This window comes from Sphaerodactylus townsendi, linkage group LG02, assembly GCF_021028975.2.
Source record: "Sphaerodactylus townsendi isolate TG3544 linkage group LG02, MPM_Stown_v2.3, whole genome shotgun sequence".
Lineage (NCBI taxonomy): Eukaryota > Metazoa > Chordata > Lepidosauria > Squamata > Sphaerodactylidae > Sphaerodactylus > Sphaerodactylus townsendi.
In genome coordinates, this window is record NC_059426.1 from 176,876,303 (window position 1) to 176,894,990 (window position 18,688).

At 50.4% G+C, this 18,688-nt stretch overlaps 1 protein-coding gene across 1 annotated transcript in view; it reads right to left on the reverse strand.

The window, feature by feature from the left end:
- NID2 (nidogen 2) overlaps positions 1-18,466 on the reverse strand; it is a 76,110-nt gene extending 57,644 nt beyond the window's left edge. The window contains 6 exon segments of the mRNA XM_048484678.1: positions 2-406; positions 5,007-5,254; positions 9,311-9,520; positions 14,377-14,493; positions 16,256-16,494; positions 18,194-18,466. Of these exon segments, the coding sequence (XP_048340635.1) occupies positions 2-406; positions 5,007-5,254; positions 9,311-9,520; positions 14,377-14,493; positions 16,256-16,494; positions 18,194-18,413 (1,439 nt within the window). The 5' untranslated portion in view covers positions 18,414-18,466.
- Positions 18,467-18,688: the final 222 nt, after the last annotated feature.

Here is an 18,688-nt window from a genome sequence, read left to right on the forward strand (position 1 = left end):
TACAGAGGCGGGCGGGTGGGGAGCAGGTCCAGCAACAAGGAATCCAGTTCCGAATCTAGCCTGGCCCCGGAATGCTTGGGCTGCCATTGATGTCGAAGTTGGTGGAAGTCGAGATTGAAGCTGATTCGCCAGGTCTGCGTTCAGGCCAGCTTCGGTGGGCTGGATGGGCAAGTACTCAAAGTCATCTTCGTTCCCGTTGTAGAAGGACTCTGCGTAATCGAGGTTTGCGGGGGGATATTCCGCCTCCAGGACGTTTTGGTTGGCGACGCTGCTCTCGGAGGGTCTCAATAAACGCCCTTCAAAGGTCGACGGTCTCTGGCCCACTGAGGCTGGAATCACATTCGTCAGTTGGGAGGTGCGGCCAATGTGGAAGACCCAGACTCCGGGGATTCCCGAGTTGCTCGTCCTAAATTCGAAAGGAACAAGTGTTAACAACAGACGGACAACCACACGTGTGTGTTTGTGTGTGCATAAAACGCTGTCAAATCACAGCCAACACAAAATGGCCCCAAACCAATGGTGGGATTCAGCTGGTTTGCACCGGTTCAGTAGAACTGGTACCTAATTTTTTGTTGAGTTTGGCGAACGGGTTGTTAAAAGCGGCTTTCAGAGCCCTAGAGCCTTGCCGCCCAGCTGCTCCGAGGCGTTCAAAGTCCTATCACCCCCTCTCTCAGGGGAGGGGGAGTGAGGGGGCTTTCAGAGCGGTGGTGGCAAGGCCCCATTGCCCCCTCCACCGCCACAAGTAGTTCCTCCACAGCAGGTAAGTGGGTGGTGGGGGGTGGGGAGCTTTCTGCGGTAGGGGAGCACTGAGAATGGAGGAGGGCCAACCGGTACGTTAAATTATTGACGTAGAATCCGCATAACTAGCCTGAACCGCTGAAAAGACCATGGTGTTTTCAAGGCAAGAGACATGATTCTCCATTGCTTGTCTCTCCAATCCGAGTACTATCCAGGGCCAACCCTGCTTAGCGTCTGAGATCTGATGAGATTGGACCAGTTTTTCAGAAATCATTATTTATTATTATTGTAGATTTCACAGCTGCCAGATCTTTAGCTGGTTGTTGGCCTTCATTACAATTCGAGCCTCACCCAGAGGCCTAGGAAGTTGTAATGTATCGGCGTAGTATTTGTGCGGATCCCAGCAGATGATGATGATGATGATGATGATGATGATGATGATGATGATGATGATGATGATGATGATGATTATTATTATTATTATTATTATTATTATTATTATTATTGTAGATTTCACAGCTGCCAGATCTTTAGCTGGTTGTTGGCCTTCATTACAATTTGTGCCTCACCCAGAAGCCTAGGAAGTTGTAATGTATCGCCGTAGTATTCGTGCGGATCCTAGCAGGGTTGCCTTCTGAAGTTGACAGATGTTAATTTTGTCAATTCGAAGATGTTTCAAGTGCTGCCCTAGTGTTTTCGGGATGAAAGCTTTAGCGTGCCGATTACGCCACTGGAGACGACCTGTAAACTGGCTTAATTGCCATAGATGCTGGCTTTCGAGTTTTCAAATCTCTGTGTCTAGTGACCTTCTTGTGTTCTTTTTCAGTGACCCTGCTGTCACCGGGGACTGCTATGTCGATGATGCTCACTTTCTTGTCCTCGATCACGGTAATGTCTGGTGTATTGTGTTTCAACACTTTGTCCGTATCATCATCATCATCATCATCATCATCATCATCATCATCATCATCATCATCATCATCATCATCATCATCACCATCATCATCATCACCATCATATTTATTTATTTAATAGACTTGCCCTACCCCCGAAATCATAATAAATTATAGAATGCGAAGAATCAAACTTTCGTGCAGTGAGGCTCAAACCATTGTTGTTAATAGTGTACCACTATTAATGCACGTAACAAGTTACCAAACAGTAGTTGAGTAGTTGAGGCCCAAGTTCGAATTCCCAATCTGCCGTAAGAAAAAGAGTTTGGATTTATACCCCGCTTTCCTCTACCTTTAAGGAGTCTCAGAGTAGCTTACCAACTTCTTTCCCTTCCTCTCCCCACAACAGACACCTCGTGAGGTAGGTGGGGCTGAGAGAGTTCTGAGAGAACCGTAAATGGCCCAAGGTCACCCAGCAGGCTTCATGTGGAGGATCATAGAATCATAGAGTTGGAAGAGACCACAAGGGCCATCTAGTCCAAACCCCTGCCATGCAGGAACACACAATCAAAGCACTCCTAAGGACCGGGAAAACAAATTTAGTTCACCAGATAAGACTGCCACCCAGGTGGAGGAGTGGGGAATCAAACCCGGTTCTCCAGATTAGCATCCACCTGCTCTTAACCACTACGCCACGCTGGCTCTGGTGTTCTCATAAAGCTCACTGGCTGATTCTGAGCCAGTTCCTACATACAAACCATCGTTTCGATGTTTCGATAGCAGCTGTTGTGCTCCTCGTCAACTTTCTCACAGTCCGTTATTTCGTTTTAGCCAGCTACAAGCCGGAGGACATCTGGCATTTGATAATGGTTGGAAAAGGGACCCGGCAGCTGTCATTTTACAAGCTTAGCTCCGAAGAAGACTGGTCAGATTTCAGCAAGATTTCCAAATCCCTTCAAAATTTTCCAAAGCCAAGCCAAGCATTTCTGTACAAATAAGACGGCTTCATACGTGTTTGGGGAGGGGCTATGGCTTGGCGCTAAAGCAGTGGTGGTGAACCTATTTTATTTTTATTTATTTATATATTGGATTTTAAACCGCCCATCCCCGAAGGGCTCTGGGCGGCGTACAGCAGGCCTGCAACAACAGTACATAGTAACATTAAACGCGGCAGGCTAAAAACAACATTTTACACATAAAACTAAGGTAATGGCACGGGTGCCAGAGGTGGCACTCAGAGCCCTCTCTGTGAGCTTGCGATGCAAACAGAATTAAACTACCCCACACATCTAGGCTGGTCTGGGCTGCTGGGCTCGATTATTAGCATTAAACCTAAGACCTAGTTTTGGGGAAGCAGTGTAGGTAACCCTGCTAAGTGCTGTTAAACCCCACTGATTTTCATGTGAAGAACTAAAGCGTGATCCTGTACCTGGGAGTAAGCTCGGTTGCTGGCAATGGGGCTTGTTCTGAGTAAAACCTCCTAGGGTTGTGATTCACCCGTTGGAAGAGTTGCACGGTTGCTTCAAAGCAAAGCCATCAACTACCACCAAGCTTACTCCCGAGTAACACACGCCTTGGAACCAACTGTTTTTTCTAAACTAAAACCTCAGTATTCAGGTTAAATTGCCATGTTGGCACTTTGCGATAAATAAGTGGGTATTGGGTTGCAATTTGGGCACTCGGTCTCAAAAAGGTTCACCATCACTGGGCTAAAGCATCTGCTTGGCATGCAAAAGGTCCCAGGTCCAAATCTCGGCATCTCCAGTTAATAGAAGCAGGCAGTAGGTATTCTGAAAGGCCTCCACTTGAGACCCTGTAAAGCAGCTGCCAGTCTGAGTATCATAGAATCATAGAGTTGGAAGAGACCCCCAGGGGCCATCCAGTCCAACCCCCTGCCATGCAGGAACACACAATCAAAGCACTCCTGACAAATGGCCATCCAGACTCTCTTTAAAGACCCCAAAGAAGGAGACTCCACCACCCTCCGAGGCAGTGAATTCCACTGTCCAACAGCCCTGAAAGTCAGAAAGTTCTTCCGAATATTTAGGTGGAATCTCTTTTCCTGCACCTTGAATCCAGAGGTGGGATCCAGCAGGTTCTCACAGGTTCCCGAGAGTAGGTTACTAATTATTTGTGTGTGCCAAGAGGAGGTTACTAATTGGTGATTTTGCCACGTGATTTTTGCCGTAGTGACGCCCCTCCTCTCAGCAGTAGAAGCAGAACTTGAAGCAGTCTAGCAGGAGGTGCACCGGCGTGCGTGGCAGCAGCCTGCGTGCGATGCGTTCCCGCCCAGGACCGGCGCAGCGGCTGCGTCCTTGCACAGCCCTGCCCAGGAATGCCCCGCCCGGAATGCCGACCGCGCCCGTCGTTTAGCGCCCAACCCGTGGCTACGCCACAGTTTGAATTCCACCACCATGGGAACCTGTTACTAAAATTTTTGGATCCCACCACTGCTTGAATCCATTACTCTGTATCCTAGGCTGTTTCTGCACGAGCGGAAAACAGCACCCTAGGGACGATAAAAACACCGTCCCTGGGGCGCTGTTTGCACAGCTGGCCCTGAGCCAGGTTTTCAAAAGCAAGAGTCTTCCCGCCAACTTCGGTGTGAAAGCACCAGCGTGAAGCTGCTTTTAGCCCCTCCGGCTTCCCATTCACCTACGCTCCTCCCGGCGCAGCTCTGGCAAACACATTTTTGAGCGGAACCTAGATTTTCATCCATTTCGTTGCTATTGTAACCCCCATGCTCAGAATGGGTTGACCCAGAAAGGGGTGGAGACTCAAAGCAGCAGAAGGCTGCAGAGCTCATGTAGTTTGGAGGACACGGGCTGCAGACTCAGACCTTGGTTTGTATAAGCCCTTAACACCTTGTTAAGGTAACTGCTGTGTTGGGAACCAGCGGGAAGGTAGTTGTTTGTTTTGCTATGTTGCTAAATGTTGGAGTTGGCTGTTTCAAGGGTTTTATGTTTGTAATGGGTGAGAGTTCTCCTGGAAACCTTCATCATGTTGAATCCTGTTCACCAGAAGCCTTAAGGTCTTCAGGAGCCAACCCTCTTGCAAAGAAGAATTGGACTTGGCAATATCAGAAGACTGTAAATATAAGGACTTGAAAATGCAACCTGAACAGGACCTTGAAGTGTAATGTTAAATGTTGATGTTATAGGTTATATGTTAAGAAAGTAAACCATTTTGTTTGTTTTTTAAATTTGTTGTTGCAAACTCATTCCAAGTTCTGCCCCACAGAACCCACAGATAGAGGTTACACTATCACTTCAACATACAGAACATGTCAGGAACCACGAGATGGACAGAGCAAAATACGAGTCATCCTTAATGAAATGGGGTAGATCGTTTCCACGCAGTCCAGCAGTTACTTACTGGTAGAGGCTCTTGACAGATTGCTCGCTGCTAGTTGCACTGTAGTAGGGGCCTTCCCGTCTTTGGAAATCCCCTCTGCTGAAGCCCACTCGGGCCGGGAGTTCGAGATTGACGTTGTACGATTCTTTCGGCCTGGTCCCGAAGAACTGGATGCCGTCTTCAGGGTAAAGGAAGACGGCGTAGGCATCTGAGTCTGTGTAGGCTAGGACCGCCTGAAAGGTGTTGCGCTGAAAAAGCAAAAAAGGGGGAAGAAAAATGGATCAGATCACAAATCAGCATTGATCAGAATTGCGCTTTCAAAAAGAGAACCAAATCTTTCGGATTAAGGCAAAGAATATCCCGGTTAGAGTGGGGGGTTTCTGGAGATAGCCTGGGTCAGGCTGTTTTGATACCCTCCATTTTTGGCGTGCCAACTCACACATCGAAATAGGGCCATTTTGGAAACTCTTCGTTTCAATATTTTGATGAGCTACGTCTGCCACAGACAGATATAAGAATAGAAGGACCCTGTAAGATCAGTCCATCAAGTCCAGCATTCCGTCTCACACAGTGGCCAGCAAGTTCCTCTGGAGGGCCATCAACAGGGCACAGAGGCCAAGACTTCACAAGAACATCAGAAGACCCCCGCTGGATCAGACCAGTGGTCCATCTAGTTCAGCATTCCATCTCACACAGTGGCCAGCTAGTTCATCTGGAGGGCCAGCAACAAGGCACAGAGGCCGAGACCTTCACAAGAACATCAGAAGAGGCCTCCTGGGTCAGACTGGTGGTCCATTTAGTCTAGCATACTGACTCACACAGCACCCAACCACTTCCTCTGGAGGTCCAACAACCCAAGATCAGACCAGTGGTCCATCCAGTCCAGCATCCCATCTCACACAGTGGCCAACCAGTTCCTCTGAAGGGCCATCACAGGGCATAGAGGCCAAGGCCTTCACAAGAACATCAGAAGACCCCTGCTGGATCAGACCACTGGGCCATCAACAGGCCATAGAGGCCAAGACCTTCACAAGAACATCAGAAGACCCCTGCTGGATCAGACCACTGGGCCATCAACAGGCCATAGAGGCCAAGACCTTCACAAGAACATCAGAAGACCCCTGCTGGATCAGACCACTGGTCCATCTAGTTCAGCATTCCATCTCACACAGTGGTCAACCAGATGTCTCTAGGAAGCCCACAAGCCGGATGACTGCAACAGCATCTTCCTGCCTATGCTCCCTAGGAACTGATATAAAGAGGCATCCTTCCTCTGCTACCAGAAGAAGTAGATATCCATGATCATTAGTAGCCCTTGATAGCATCTATCAATGTGCCTACTTCCCTTTTAAAGCCTTCCAGGTTCGCAGCCACCACCACACCTTGTGGCTGAGAGTTCCACAAATTATCGATGTGCTGTGTGAAGAAGTACTTCCTAATGTCTCGCCTGAATCTCCCACCCTTCAGTGTCAGCGGATCACCCCAGACAGTGATATTATGAGAAAGGGATGTCTACTCTCTCCTCTCAGGAATAATTTTATGGACCTCTCTCACGTCTCCACTAACTCGCCTTTTTTTTCTAGGCTGAACAGCGCAAAATATTTTTAGCCAGTCCTTGTAGGAAAGTGGCTCTAACCCTCAGATCATTTTGGCTGCTCTCTTCTGCACCTTTTCAAGTTTGACAATATCTTGGGTGCTGTGTGGTTTCCTGGAGCTGTATGGCGTGAGCCTCTAGTAACATTCTCTCCCTGACGCTTTAGCTTGCATCTGTGGCTGGCAGCATCTTTCAGAGAGAGATCTGAAGGTGAAAGCGTCAGGGAGAGAATCGCTACTCATGTTTCCTGCCTGGAAACCACACAGCACCCAAGTGATTCCGGCCGTGAAAGCCTTCGACAATACATTTGACAATATCCTTTTCACGCATCGTGACCAGACATGGGCACAGTATTCCATGGGCAGTCTCACCACAGATTTGTATAAGAGCACCGTGACAGCAGTGGTTTTGATTCCCTATTTCTGTTCTAATTGTTCCGAGTTGTTCTGCCGGGCTTTGCGGGGAGCCGGCTGCTGATTGGTGCGCCCCCCTCTTGGTTGTCCTGCCTACATCTTGGGACTTTTATCATCTATGCAACCCACCGTTCTTCCCCCCTCTCTGGGGAGGGTTTTTATTGAAATTTTAATGTCGGACGCCGGGAAGTTGTATGTAATGTTGTATTTATTGGGGTTTTAGTGATTTTAGGACTCATGGAGCCTATTATTTATTGATAATTTTATTCTATTTGTGCTCTATTTGTCTGTTTACTTTGTTGTTCACTGCCCAGAGCCCCTTGGGGAAGGGCGGTATATAAATTTAACGATAGATAGATAGATAGATAGATAGATAGATAGATAGATAGATAGATAGATAGATAGATAGATAGACAGACAGACAGACAGACAGACAGACAGACAGACAGACAGACAGACAGACAGACAGACAGACAGACAGACAGACAGACAGACAGACAGACAGACAGACAGACAGACAGACAGACAGACAGACAGACAGACAGACAGACAGACAGACAGACAGACAGACAGATAGATAGATAGATAGATAGATAGATAGATAGATAGATAGATAGATAATGGTCAGCATAGACTTTGCCTTTTTCACAGCAGCTGCAGATTAGGGACATTTATGCCGTTGCAAACCGCTGTGCATTGAGCGTACATTCCCCTTGGGTTGGATCCTTGGTTATGCACACAAGTTTTTCCCTCTTTGGTGGTCACCCCGCCTTCAGATCAGAGAATACCCATGGTTCCCGAAAGCTCTGAAAAAGTGACTTTTTCTCTCCCTTCACAGGGAAAGCGAGGGAGATCCATACATATTAGGCTTTCTTTGCGTTTTCTTGCTCCTCCCCCACCTCCCCCCACTCACACCACAGCAGCTTTTCCCTTTCTTTGGGCCACCTTTCCAAAGGGCTTTCTTTTGTCTTCTTTTGTTTTATTGCTGACATTGACATGAAATAGACCAGGTGCAGCAAAGTAACACCAGACCAAAGACAGCAACAGAGGAGGAGGAGGAGGAGGAGGAGGAGGAGGAGGAGAGGCAACTTCCCCAAATGGAAACAACAAGAAGTATCAGAATCTGCTAACCTCCCTGCAGTAACCAGACTCCTGGATGAAGAAATCGGTTTATTGTATAGGAACACTGCAAACAGGATTCAAACAAGTTTTTGTTGGAACTAAGCGCTAATGCACCTTCTTTGGTTAACACCTCTTTCCCCAATCACCCTTCCAGCCCCTCCCTCACTTGCCGTTAAAGCCCCTTGCTGGGGTTGCCATAGGCAGGAAACTAAGCAGGGTCGATACTTGGATGGGAGCCCGTCAAGGAATACAGAGGGAGGTAACGGCCAACCACCTCTGCTTTTATTTATTTTTATTTATTTATTTATTTATTATTCCACTTTTATACCGCCCTCCCGAAGGAATCCAGGGCTGATTTTACAACGATAAAATAAAACAGTGGATATATTTGAAAATTAAAACAATTTAAAAGCAGCATTCGGTTATATCAATTAAAATAAGATGGCCTCCAGCTATTAAAATCTCTACATAAGGGAGCAGCAGGTTTTAGTTGTTTCTGGGCACCCTATCAGCAGCTGGACTCTCAAAGCCAGCCGGAGCTGCTGGTCTTGCAGGCCCTCGGAACCGTTAAGACCCGCGGGGCCCGGACAGTTGGAGGAAGAGCATTCCACCAGGCAGGGGCCAGGGCGTAAAGCCCTGGCCTAGTGGAGGCCAACCGCATCATAGAGGCTGGGATCCACGAGCAGGTTGGCCTCTGCTGAGCAGCAGAACCCGGCGTGGGGCATGTGGGGCCAGAGCGGTCTCTCAGATCACGAAGGTCCCAGGCAGCGCCAAGGCCTTAAAGGATAACACCAATACCTTGAGACAATCCGAACTCAACTGGAAGCCAATGCAGGCTGATGCAACGCAGTGATGTGGTGCCGAGGCACCTCCGTGAGCAAGCGCCGCATGCTGGACCAGTTTCAATTTCCGGATCAGCCGCAAGGGAAGGCCAGCGTAGAGCGAGTTGCAATAGTCTAGCCTGGAGGTGACCGTTGCATGGATTACAGTGGCCAGGTCCGCCTGGGAGAGGAAGGGGGCCAGTCGCCGGGCTTGTCGAAGATGAAAAAACGCAACCCAGGTTTGCTTTTCATTTGCTTTGAAAGCTCTTTGCTGGGGCCTCCCTAAGCTTGAAACTAAGACGACATACTTGGCTGGAGGACCACCAAGGAAGACTCTACAGAGGCAGGCAACGACCCACCACCTCTGCTTCTCACCTGCCCTGAAAGCCCCTCGCTTAGAGCTGGCATGCTCAGCTGCAACTTGATGGGCACTCGTGCAAGCAAAACATTCATTCTAGATCTCTCATGTTTCTTCCCAGTGAACGGGAAGGCATCCGAGTCCCAGTTTTCCTGGCGGAGGGGGCTAAAATAATCGCAGGCCAGCCCCGATGCAAAGCTGCTCCCATGATCCTCTGCTCCTTTTCCCTGTTACCCAAGCGCTCTGTTATCTTTGCAAGGGGCAAGCTTTGCATAATAAGTTTTTGAGATAAGCAAGATTCCATTTCTCCGCCCGTCCCACTCCCACGGGGCCAAAGGGTCAAAAGCCTATAAAACATTCCTGATGGGTCCCGTTTATCTTCCGTTCCCTTCTCTTTCCACTTCCTGGCTTCAATGCCTTTTGACAGCTACACAGCAGGGCGGGGTGGAGGGCTCTCCTCTCTGTGGTACGATCATCCCCCCCTCTAGAAACCAAAATAAACGCTTTGACTTTCTCCTCTGCTGGAGCCCACATTTCGACATTTGCTAGCCTTCATTTCCAAACAGATGGGCCTGTTTCTCTGAAAGACGTCAATCGAAATCTCCCGCTGAAGAAGAGCAGGAATGTCAACATACTCAAGAGATCTCCTGGGATTATGACTGATCTCCAGACCACAGAGATGGGTTCAGAGGTGGGATCCAGCAGGTTCTCACAGGTTCCCGAGAGGGGGTTACTAATTATTTGTGTGTGCCGAGAGGGCGTTGGTGATTTTGCCTTAGTTACACCACCAATCACCTTAATTGGTGATTTTGCCACGTGATTTTTGCCTTAGTTACGCCCCTCCTCTCAGCAGTAGCGCGCAGAACTTGAAGCAGTCTAGCAGGAGGTGCACCGGCGTGTGTGGCAGCCTGCGCCTGGTGCGTGGATTTCCCACCAAGGACGGTAGCCGGCTGCGTCATACCACAGCCCGCTTAGAATGCCTTTAGTACACCCATCCCCATTGGCTCATGCAGTCTGAATCCCACCACCATGGGAACCTGTTACTAATAGTTTTGGATCCCACCACTGGATGGGTTCCCTTGGAGAAAATAGTTGCTTTGGAGGCTGGACTGTATGATAAGAGGTGACATAACAGCCATGTTTAGATATTTGAAGGGATGTCATGTTGGTGAGGGAGCAAGCTTGTTTTCTGCTGCCTCAGAGACCAGGACCAGCAGTCATGGGTTCAAGGTGAAGGAGAAGAGATTACACCTAAACATCAGGAAAAACTTCCTGACAGTCAGGGCTGTTTGACGGGAATACGCTGCCTCGATGTGTGGTGGAGTCTCCCTCTTTGGATGTTTTTAAAGATAGGTTAAAGTCAGGAGTGCTTTGATTGTGAGTTCCTGCATGGCAGGGGGTTGGACTGGATGGCCCTTGGGGGTCTCTTCCAACTCTATGATTCTATATTATACCTCCCTGAGATCCCTCCCCAAGCTCTACTTGCAAATCTCCAGGAATTTCTCATCCTGCAATTGGCAACCCTAGTGGGAGAAGGCTGATTGTGTTGCCCTCCACATGATCAGAGGCACTCTTTTCTTTCTTATCTTCCCCTCTGATTAGATTTAACCTTCCAGCCCTGCCCACCCGCCCCTTTCCTTCCATGTGTTTAGATCAGAGGTGGCCGGCCGGAGACACAAGAGCCAGACGAGATCCTTCAAGCAACGACCTTTTTCAATTCTGTCTGTTTCTGGTTTTCATTTCTGTGCATCGCCTCTTAAACTGTTTGCAAGCTGACTCGAGAGAGTCAGCTTGCAAACAGTTTAAAAGGCAATGCACAAAGATGAAAACCAGAAACAGACAGAATTGAAAACCAAACCAGAACTGGTTTCAGCAGAAATAGGAAGCAGTAAAAACTCCCTTAAGTCCTGTTGCGGCTTCCTGTATTTTCCATTTATGCCCGTGGTGGCGAACCTTTGGCACTCCAGATGTTATGGACTACAATTCCTATCAGCCCCTGCCAGCATGGCCAATTGGGCCAATTGGCCATGCTGGCCAGAATGATAACTGAATCCTGTAATCCTGATGCAAAATTCAGCCATCATCACCCTTCATAGGAATATTTTGCAGTCAGTCAGTAAGCGAGAGAGAAAGAGAGAATCGCCTATTGGTTTTGGTTCAGTTTTGTTTTTAGAAATACAGATCTATCTCATGACTAGGGCTCTAAGTGCAACCGTTCGGGAGACACAAGTGCAGAGTGTAACGTTTTCATCTTCTCCTCCCGATCCCACCGCAAGGCCATGATCGCCAAAAGTCACTATGGGTTTTTCAAAGCAAGTCATGCCAGACTAATCTCACCTCCTTTTCTTGAAAGAGTGACAAGCTTGGTAGACAAAGGGAATGCTGCGGTTGTAGCATACTTTGATTTCAGTAAGGCCTTTGATAAGGTGCCCTGTGATATTCTTGCAAGCAAGCTAGTAAAATGTGGGCTAGACAATGGTGCTATTGGATGGATTTGTAATAGGTTAACCTAGGTCTGCAACCTGTGGCTCTCCAGATGTTCATAGACTACAAATCCCATCAGCCCCTGCCAGCATGGCCAATTGGGGCTGATAGGATTTCTACGATCCACATGCTATTGACAGTGGCCTAAATAGGAATTGTAGTTCATGAAACATCTGGAGAGCGCCCGGAAGTACTGCAGGATACCTGCTCTGAATCCAGTGGTGGCCCGAACCTATGCCAGGCATCCAGATGTTCATGGACTACAATTCCCATCAGCCTGCCAGCACAGCCAATTGGCGTTAACTGGCGGGGAGCTGATAAAATGACTCGATCCACTCCTGGGCATCTGACTATTCGCCACCATTGACGTTCATCACTCTAACTTCTCCGCAACCCTATCTCCATACTGCTATCTCCTATCCCTTGCTCCTGGATTTCGAGTGCTGTCTGCTGTGAGATGTGATGGCTGGCAGGGGGGGGGGTCCTGGGGTCTGGAGATCTTTCTGCGAACGGGGACCTGAGAATCCAGCTACTTGCACTGCAGAGTCAGGACCTTCAATGGTTCTGCTCTGCCAATTATGAGTTGTGTCCCCACCTTCCCCAAAATTATACGGAAGCAAGGAATGTGCCACTGATATCTCTTTGGAAAGTGTGCGCCCCATAGATCTAGGCCAGTGATGGCGAACCTGTGGCATGGGTGCCAGAGGTGGCACTCAGAGCCCTCTCTGTGGGCACGCGCAAACAGAGTCACTCCCCCCTCACATCTAGGCTGGCCTGGGCCGCTGGGCTTGATTATTAGCATTAAACTGAATACCTAGTTTTGTGGAAGCAGTATAGGTAACCCCATTAAGCACTGTTAAACCCCACTGATTTTCATGCAAAGAACTAAAGCACAATCCTTTACCTGGGAGTATTACCAAATTTCGGTTGCTGGCAATGGGAGGGCTTGCTTATGAGTAAAACTTTCCTTCTAGAGAATTAGTGATTCACCCACGTTCGAAGAGTTCCCATAGGATTGCTTGCTTCAAAGCAAAGCCACCAACTACCACCAAGCTTACTCCCGAGTAACGCATCCCTCGGAGCCAACCATTTTTTCTAAACTAAAACCTCAGTATTCAGATTAAATTGCCATCTTGGCACTTTGCGATAAATAAGTGGGTTTTTTGGGTTTTGGATTTGGAGCACTTTCCGGTCTCCGAAAGAAAGATTTCACCATCACTGACCTAGGCACACAAAAGCCACCGCCATTCACCCCCGGGCACCAAGGGCAGGGGATTCCTCACTTCACAATTTCCCAGCATTTCCCAATGGCAAGTTACGAAAGCAAGTGGATCGTCAACATGATACGCAGGGCTGAGCCCCAGAGAGAGACGCTCACTGCGTTGTGTCAACACAGCTGATTTGGCCCGGGATTGAAAGGATGAGGAAACGGACATCAAACCAGAGCAAACAGAAACTTTCTTGCATGAAGCTTACTCTAGCGTAGTGGACGAAGTGCTGAACTAGGATCTTGGAGAGCCGGGTTCGAAATTCCACTCAGTTGCTGGGCGCCGGCAGGGGCACATGGGAATCGTAGTTCGTGAACATTTGGAGGGCCGGGGTTGGACACCCCTGCCCCATCCTTCTATTTTTAAGTGCCCTCCAAATTTGACCATCTGAGATCGCAGGAGCCAGGCCAAAGGAGTCAAGCCATAGAGGAGAGCAGGGAAAGGGGCTTGGACAGATTTATGGAGGAGAAGTCGATCTATGGCTACCATAGACCCTCCTTGATCTGAGATTGCAAATGCCTTAGCAGACCAGGTGCTCGGGAGCAGCAGCAGCAGCAGGCCGTGCTCACTCCCTGCTTGTGAGCTCCCAAAAGGCACCTGGGGGGGCACTGCAGTAACAGAAGAGCTGGACTAAGATGGACTCTGAATTCTGATCCCAGCAGGCTAGTTCTTATGTGCCCAAATTTAATGGAAATTGCTTTCCTGTAAGCTGTACAGCGCAAAGCTGCACAAAATACCATATTGGTGCCGTACAGATCTAGGCGCACAAAAGGCAGGAACGCACTCACCGGCAGCTCAGTTCCCGTGCAGAAGTAAGGAACTCTGCCAGTTCCCCTACAACAGTTGAGAGAGCCAGCATGGTGTAAGTGGTTTAAGAGCAGGTGGATTCTAATCTGGAGAACGGGGTTTGGTGCCACACACTCCTCACCCTGGTGTGAGAGGCTTATCTGAGATTGCACCAGATGCATTTCCGCCTCCTACAGGGTGTCCTTGGGCTGATCACAGTTCTCTCCTAACTCTCTCTCAGTCCCACTATCTCAGCAGAGTGTCTGTTGTGGGCGAGGAAGGAAAGGGAGCTTGTAAAATCACCCACAGGTCTACACAGGAGAGAAAGGTGGGGTATAAATCGAACTCCTCTTCTTCTACTACTGCTTAGAAGCTGTATGTCGGACCACCCTGGACTGTCGAGATGTTCCTACCCCTCCCATCTTTTGAAAAAAGAAAAAAGCGGCACTCCGGGGAACCAGATAGAATGGAATCCTCTCTTTTCCTGGGTTGGGATCTTCTCTCCTACCGGGGTGGCCCACTTGAACAAACACAAACATTCATACCCAACCCCACTCTACAAGTTTCTGCAAGAGGTTCCTTTCTAGGACAGTGGAAAATTTGAAGCTTTCCCCTACCCCGGTGGTATGTGCATGAGTCATTTGCAAGAGAGGGAATCCCATCTACGGACCCAAAAGGGAAAAAAAACCCACTCGGGTTCAAACAGTTAACCAAACAGGATGAGTTTCCAACGGTTTGGAAATCGTCTTCCTTCACCGATGGTGCATCTCCAGAGAGAGGCCAGGGTGGGGCTCAGGGACGTAGGGTATAGATTTTTTATGGGGGGGGGGGGGGGGTTCAGGAGATTTTACCCACCCACCTTGGGCATGGCCACGCCTTCCAAGCCCTTCATTTCAGCTTATAAAAGCAGATAATCCTAGAGGTCGGGGAGGGCAGACTCCCCTGCCCTGCCCCTCCCCTCCCCTCTGGGCAGAGGCATAGAGGAAAAGAGAAATGGAGCCTAGTGCAAAATCTGAGTTTTGCGCCCCGGGCATTTCTGTGATGCAGGAATCACCCCCCAAGCATATCGCTTCCAATGGGTGTTTGAACTAGAAGAACCCAAATTCTCCTTTTAAAATCCCACCTTAAAGGGAGAATCTGGGGTCTGGTCCCTGTATTAAACAACAGTGATGGTGCTGTTTCAAGTGGATTATCCCCCACCCTGAAGCAGCATCACTTTCAATGTGGCATAGTGGTTAACAGCAGGTGCATTCTAATCTCGAGGAACCGGGTTTGATTCCCTGCTCTGCCGCTTGAGCTGTGGAGGCTTATCTGGGGAATTCAGATTAGCCTGTGCACTCCCACACATGCCAACTGGGTGACTTTGGGCTAGTCACAGCTTTTTGGAGCTCTCTCAGCCCCACCCACCTCACAGGGTGTTTGTTGTGAGGGAGCAAGGGAAAGGAGATTTGCCAGCCCCTTTGAGTCTCCCTAAAAGGGAGAGAAAAGGGGGGGATATAGGCTCCAAACTCTTCTTCTTCTTCTAAACTGAGGACCCCAGATTCTCCTTTTAAATCCCTTGTGAAGGGGTGGATTTAAAAAAAGAGAATCTGGGGAAGTAGGGGCCACCTGCTGTCCCAGGGGTCCCAATTGTTAAGCTATAAGCACCAAACTTTCAGGTTATCTTTGAGGAGTCTCTCCTAATGATACCACTTGGGATTTTGGTGAAGTTTGAGTTCAGGGGTCCAAGGTGTAGCCCTGTCTCCTATTAGCTCCAGTGGAAGCAATGAGGATGGGGGAGCACCCCCCCTTTGAGAGTCCATAACTTTGAGACTCCCTGGACCAAACTTCACAGAAACCTGGGTGGTATCAAGCCAGAACTCTTCTGATGAAGTTACATCCCATGTTTGGTGAAGTTTGGTTCAAGGACATCAAAGTTATGGACCCTCAAAGAGATGTAGCATTTCATCTTCTATTAGCTCCCCACTAAAACAATGGAGGATGGGGCATACGCTTTGGGAAGTCCATAACTTTGGACCCCCTGAACCAAGCCTCCTGAAACCGGGAAGTATCATCCAGGAAATTACTCCAAACAATCCTCTAGAAGGTTTGGTGCTGCTAGCCCCAAACAATGTCCCCCCTGAAGGCCAAAAACCATAAAAGCGCTAAAATGTTTTTAAAACCCACAAACGGAGGGGCGGAGCTTCGGACATGAATGGGGGGTGTTCAAACCCGAGACCGCCCCCCTTACCTACGTCCATGCCGGTAACCAATGCAGACGGCGCAGCTCAGGTGAAATATGGTCTCTAACAGCACCCCTTTGAGCATTATCTCACCTGTATCTGGTATGAGTGGGCTCCGGTTCTGGGCGACACTCTTCAGAAGTGGCCACCCGTTCTCCCAAGGTAAGCGCACAAAAACGCGGGCGGTGGGGGCCGAAGCTCAAGGCACTCGGAAGCTCCAGCCGAGGATTGGCTTAGTTTGCCTGGCCTGCTCCAGCACCTCCTGGGACTCGTCTTGGCGGTAGTAGATTTTGCCCCTCCCAAAGCTGGTGTCAATGTCTGCCAGGAAGGAGGCTGATGGCAGAAGAATAGTTGTAGGGAAATGAAGTAGTCCCGCGTGCATTGGGTCTCCCCTGAGGGAAGTCCTGGGAGTAGGAAATGATTCCCATTGAGGTCCCGACTCTGGAATGGGAGGTGGGGGGAAAGAGCAAGTGAAACAAAAGAGATCCCCACGATGGTAGAAGACCTGGATAACTCCTGACCTGGAATGGGGCAGCCCAGGCTACCGGATCTTGTGTCATGGAATCTGGTTCAGCCCTGGTTAGGATTTGGATGGGAGACCACCAAGGAAGTCGAGGGTTGCTATGCAGAGGCAGGAAGGGACCTCCGTTTGTCTGCCCTGACATGGATGGCCCAGGCTAGTCTGACCTCATCATCCCTCAGAAGCTAAGCAGGATTGGTCCTGGTTAGGATTCAGATGGGAGACCACCAAGGAAGGAAGGAGGGAAGGAGAGAGGGAGCGAGGAAGGAGGAGATGAAGGAAGAGGAAGCAAACGGAAGCTAAGGAGGGAGGGAGGAAGCTGAGTCCATCCATCTATCCACCCACCCTTCCACCCACCCACCTATCATCCATCCATCCATCCATCCATCCTAATATACCGCCCTCCCCTTGAGGGGTTCCAGCAGGGGGGTAATCCCAGCTCTCTCGGGCCCCAGATGCTCATGGACTACAATTCCCATCAGCCCCTGCCAGCTTGGCCAATTGGAACATCTGGGGCACCAGAGTTGGACCTCCCCTCCCCCTGCTATACAGGGTCACCACTCTGGGGTGACAGTTGGGGAGAAGCAGCCAAGAAACATTTTATGGCGTCCCACAGAGAGGCAGAGCAGCCCAGCAAAGGACCTCTAGACATCTCTTGCCTTGAAAACCCTACATAGCCACCATTGAGTGACAAACAACAGAAAGGCGCTCGCTAACCACTAACACCCTGCGGATGGGAGAGAGCCTCGTGCAGATTAAAACAGACACAGTGTGTGGCGAAACAGGACCCTCCCTCTGCATGATACACACTCACCTCAAGATGCGAAGCCACAGATGCAGAAGCCCTGGAAACGTTGGAACAAGATCCATGAGACCACAGCCCACACAGCCAGGAAAACCCACCGCAAACCAGTTTGAATCTGGTCGTGAAAGCCGCTCGACACCTACACGGGGGCCCATCAACTGGCTGCAGCGAAGGAAAGCGCCAGGTGAAGCGATCATTCTTAGGGGAATTCAGGAGTTGGTGGGGGTAGAGAACCTGCAGACTCTCCAGATGTCCAGGAACTACAATTCCCATCAGCCCCTCTGTCAGCATGGCCAGGTGGCCATGCTGGTAGAGGGCTGATGAAATTCTGGAATTCAGTTCCAACATCTGAGAGCCGCAGGTTCCCTGCCTCAGGTGCTTAGCAATGCTGCAGCCTATCACACGCCCCAGCTGGGTGACCTTGGGCTAGTCACAGTTCTTCCGGAGCTCTCTCAGCCCCACCCCACACCTCTGGGCCGAATTTTGTTGTGAGGGAGGGAAAGAGGCAAGAGATTCTGTAAACCTTAGGAGTCTCCTGCAGAAGGGTGAGAAAGGGGATATAAATCCAAACTCTTCTTCTTCTTCTCAGGCCATGCCGTGACGGGGAGTTCCAGAGGCCAACAGGCGAAATCCACCAGCAGCCTGGAGGAAGCTAGACCTGGAGGGAGGGGGGAGGAGGGGAGAGAAGGGGGGAGGAGGAGGGGGGCTTTTGGTCCAAACCCCTCCCCATCCTGGCCCAGGAGAGCAGGCGTCGCCCAGGAAAGGGGAGTTTTGTCCCGGCCCCCCAGGCTGGGGTGGAGAAGGGGCGGCCCCACTTACGTAGAGCTGGCTGAAGCGGGTCTCGTAGAAGGGCAGCGGGCCGGCCAGGCTGAGCGCCTCCGAGCTCTCGTCGTCGCCGTCGGGCAGCGCTTGGTCCCCGCTGGGCGCCCCGAAGGGCAGCAGCTGCGCGCGCGGCAGCAGGGACCCCCCGACGGCGCCGGCGCCCACCAGCAGCACCGCCAGCACCAGCAGCAGCAGCCGCCCCGTCCCGGCCATGCTTCGGCTCCGGGGGCCCCTCCGCGCTCGGCCACAGCCCCGCCGTCCAGGGAATGCCCGGGGCGGGGACCCAGGCGCCTCCCTGGCGCCGCCATTGGCCGCCCGGCGCCCGGCCGCTGACCAATCCCGCCCGCCCCCCCCGCGCCTCCCCTCCCCTCCCGCCACATCTGGCTCTCGTTAGCGGCACCTCTGGCGCAGCTGTGGGGGAGGCGGCCGGCGGGAGCCTCCCCTTCCTCTTCCAGCACGGGCGGGAAGCCATGCAGGATGCCAACCCT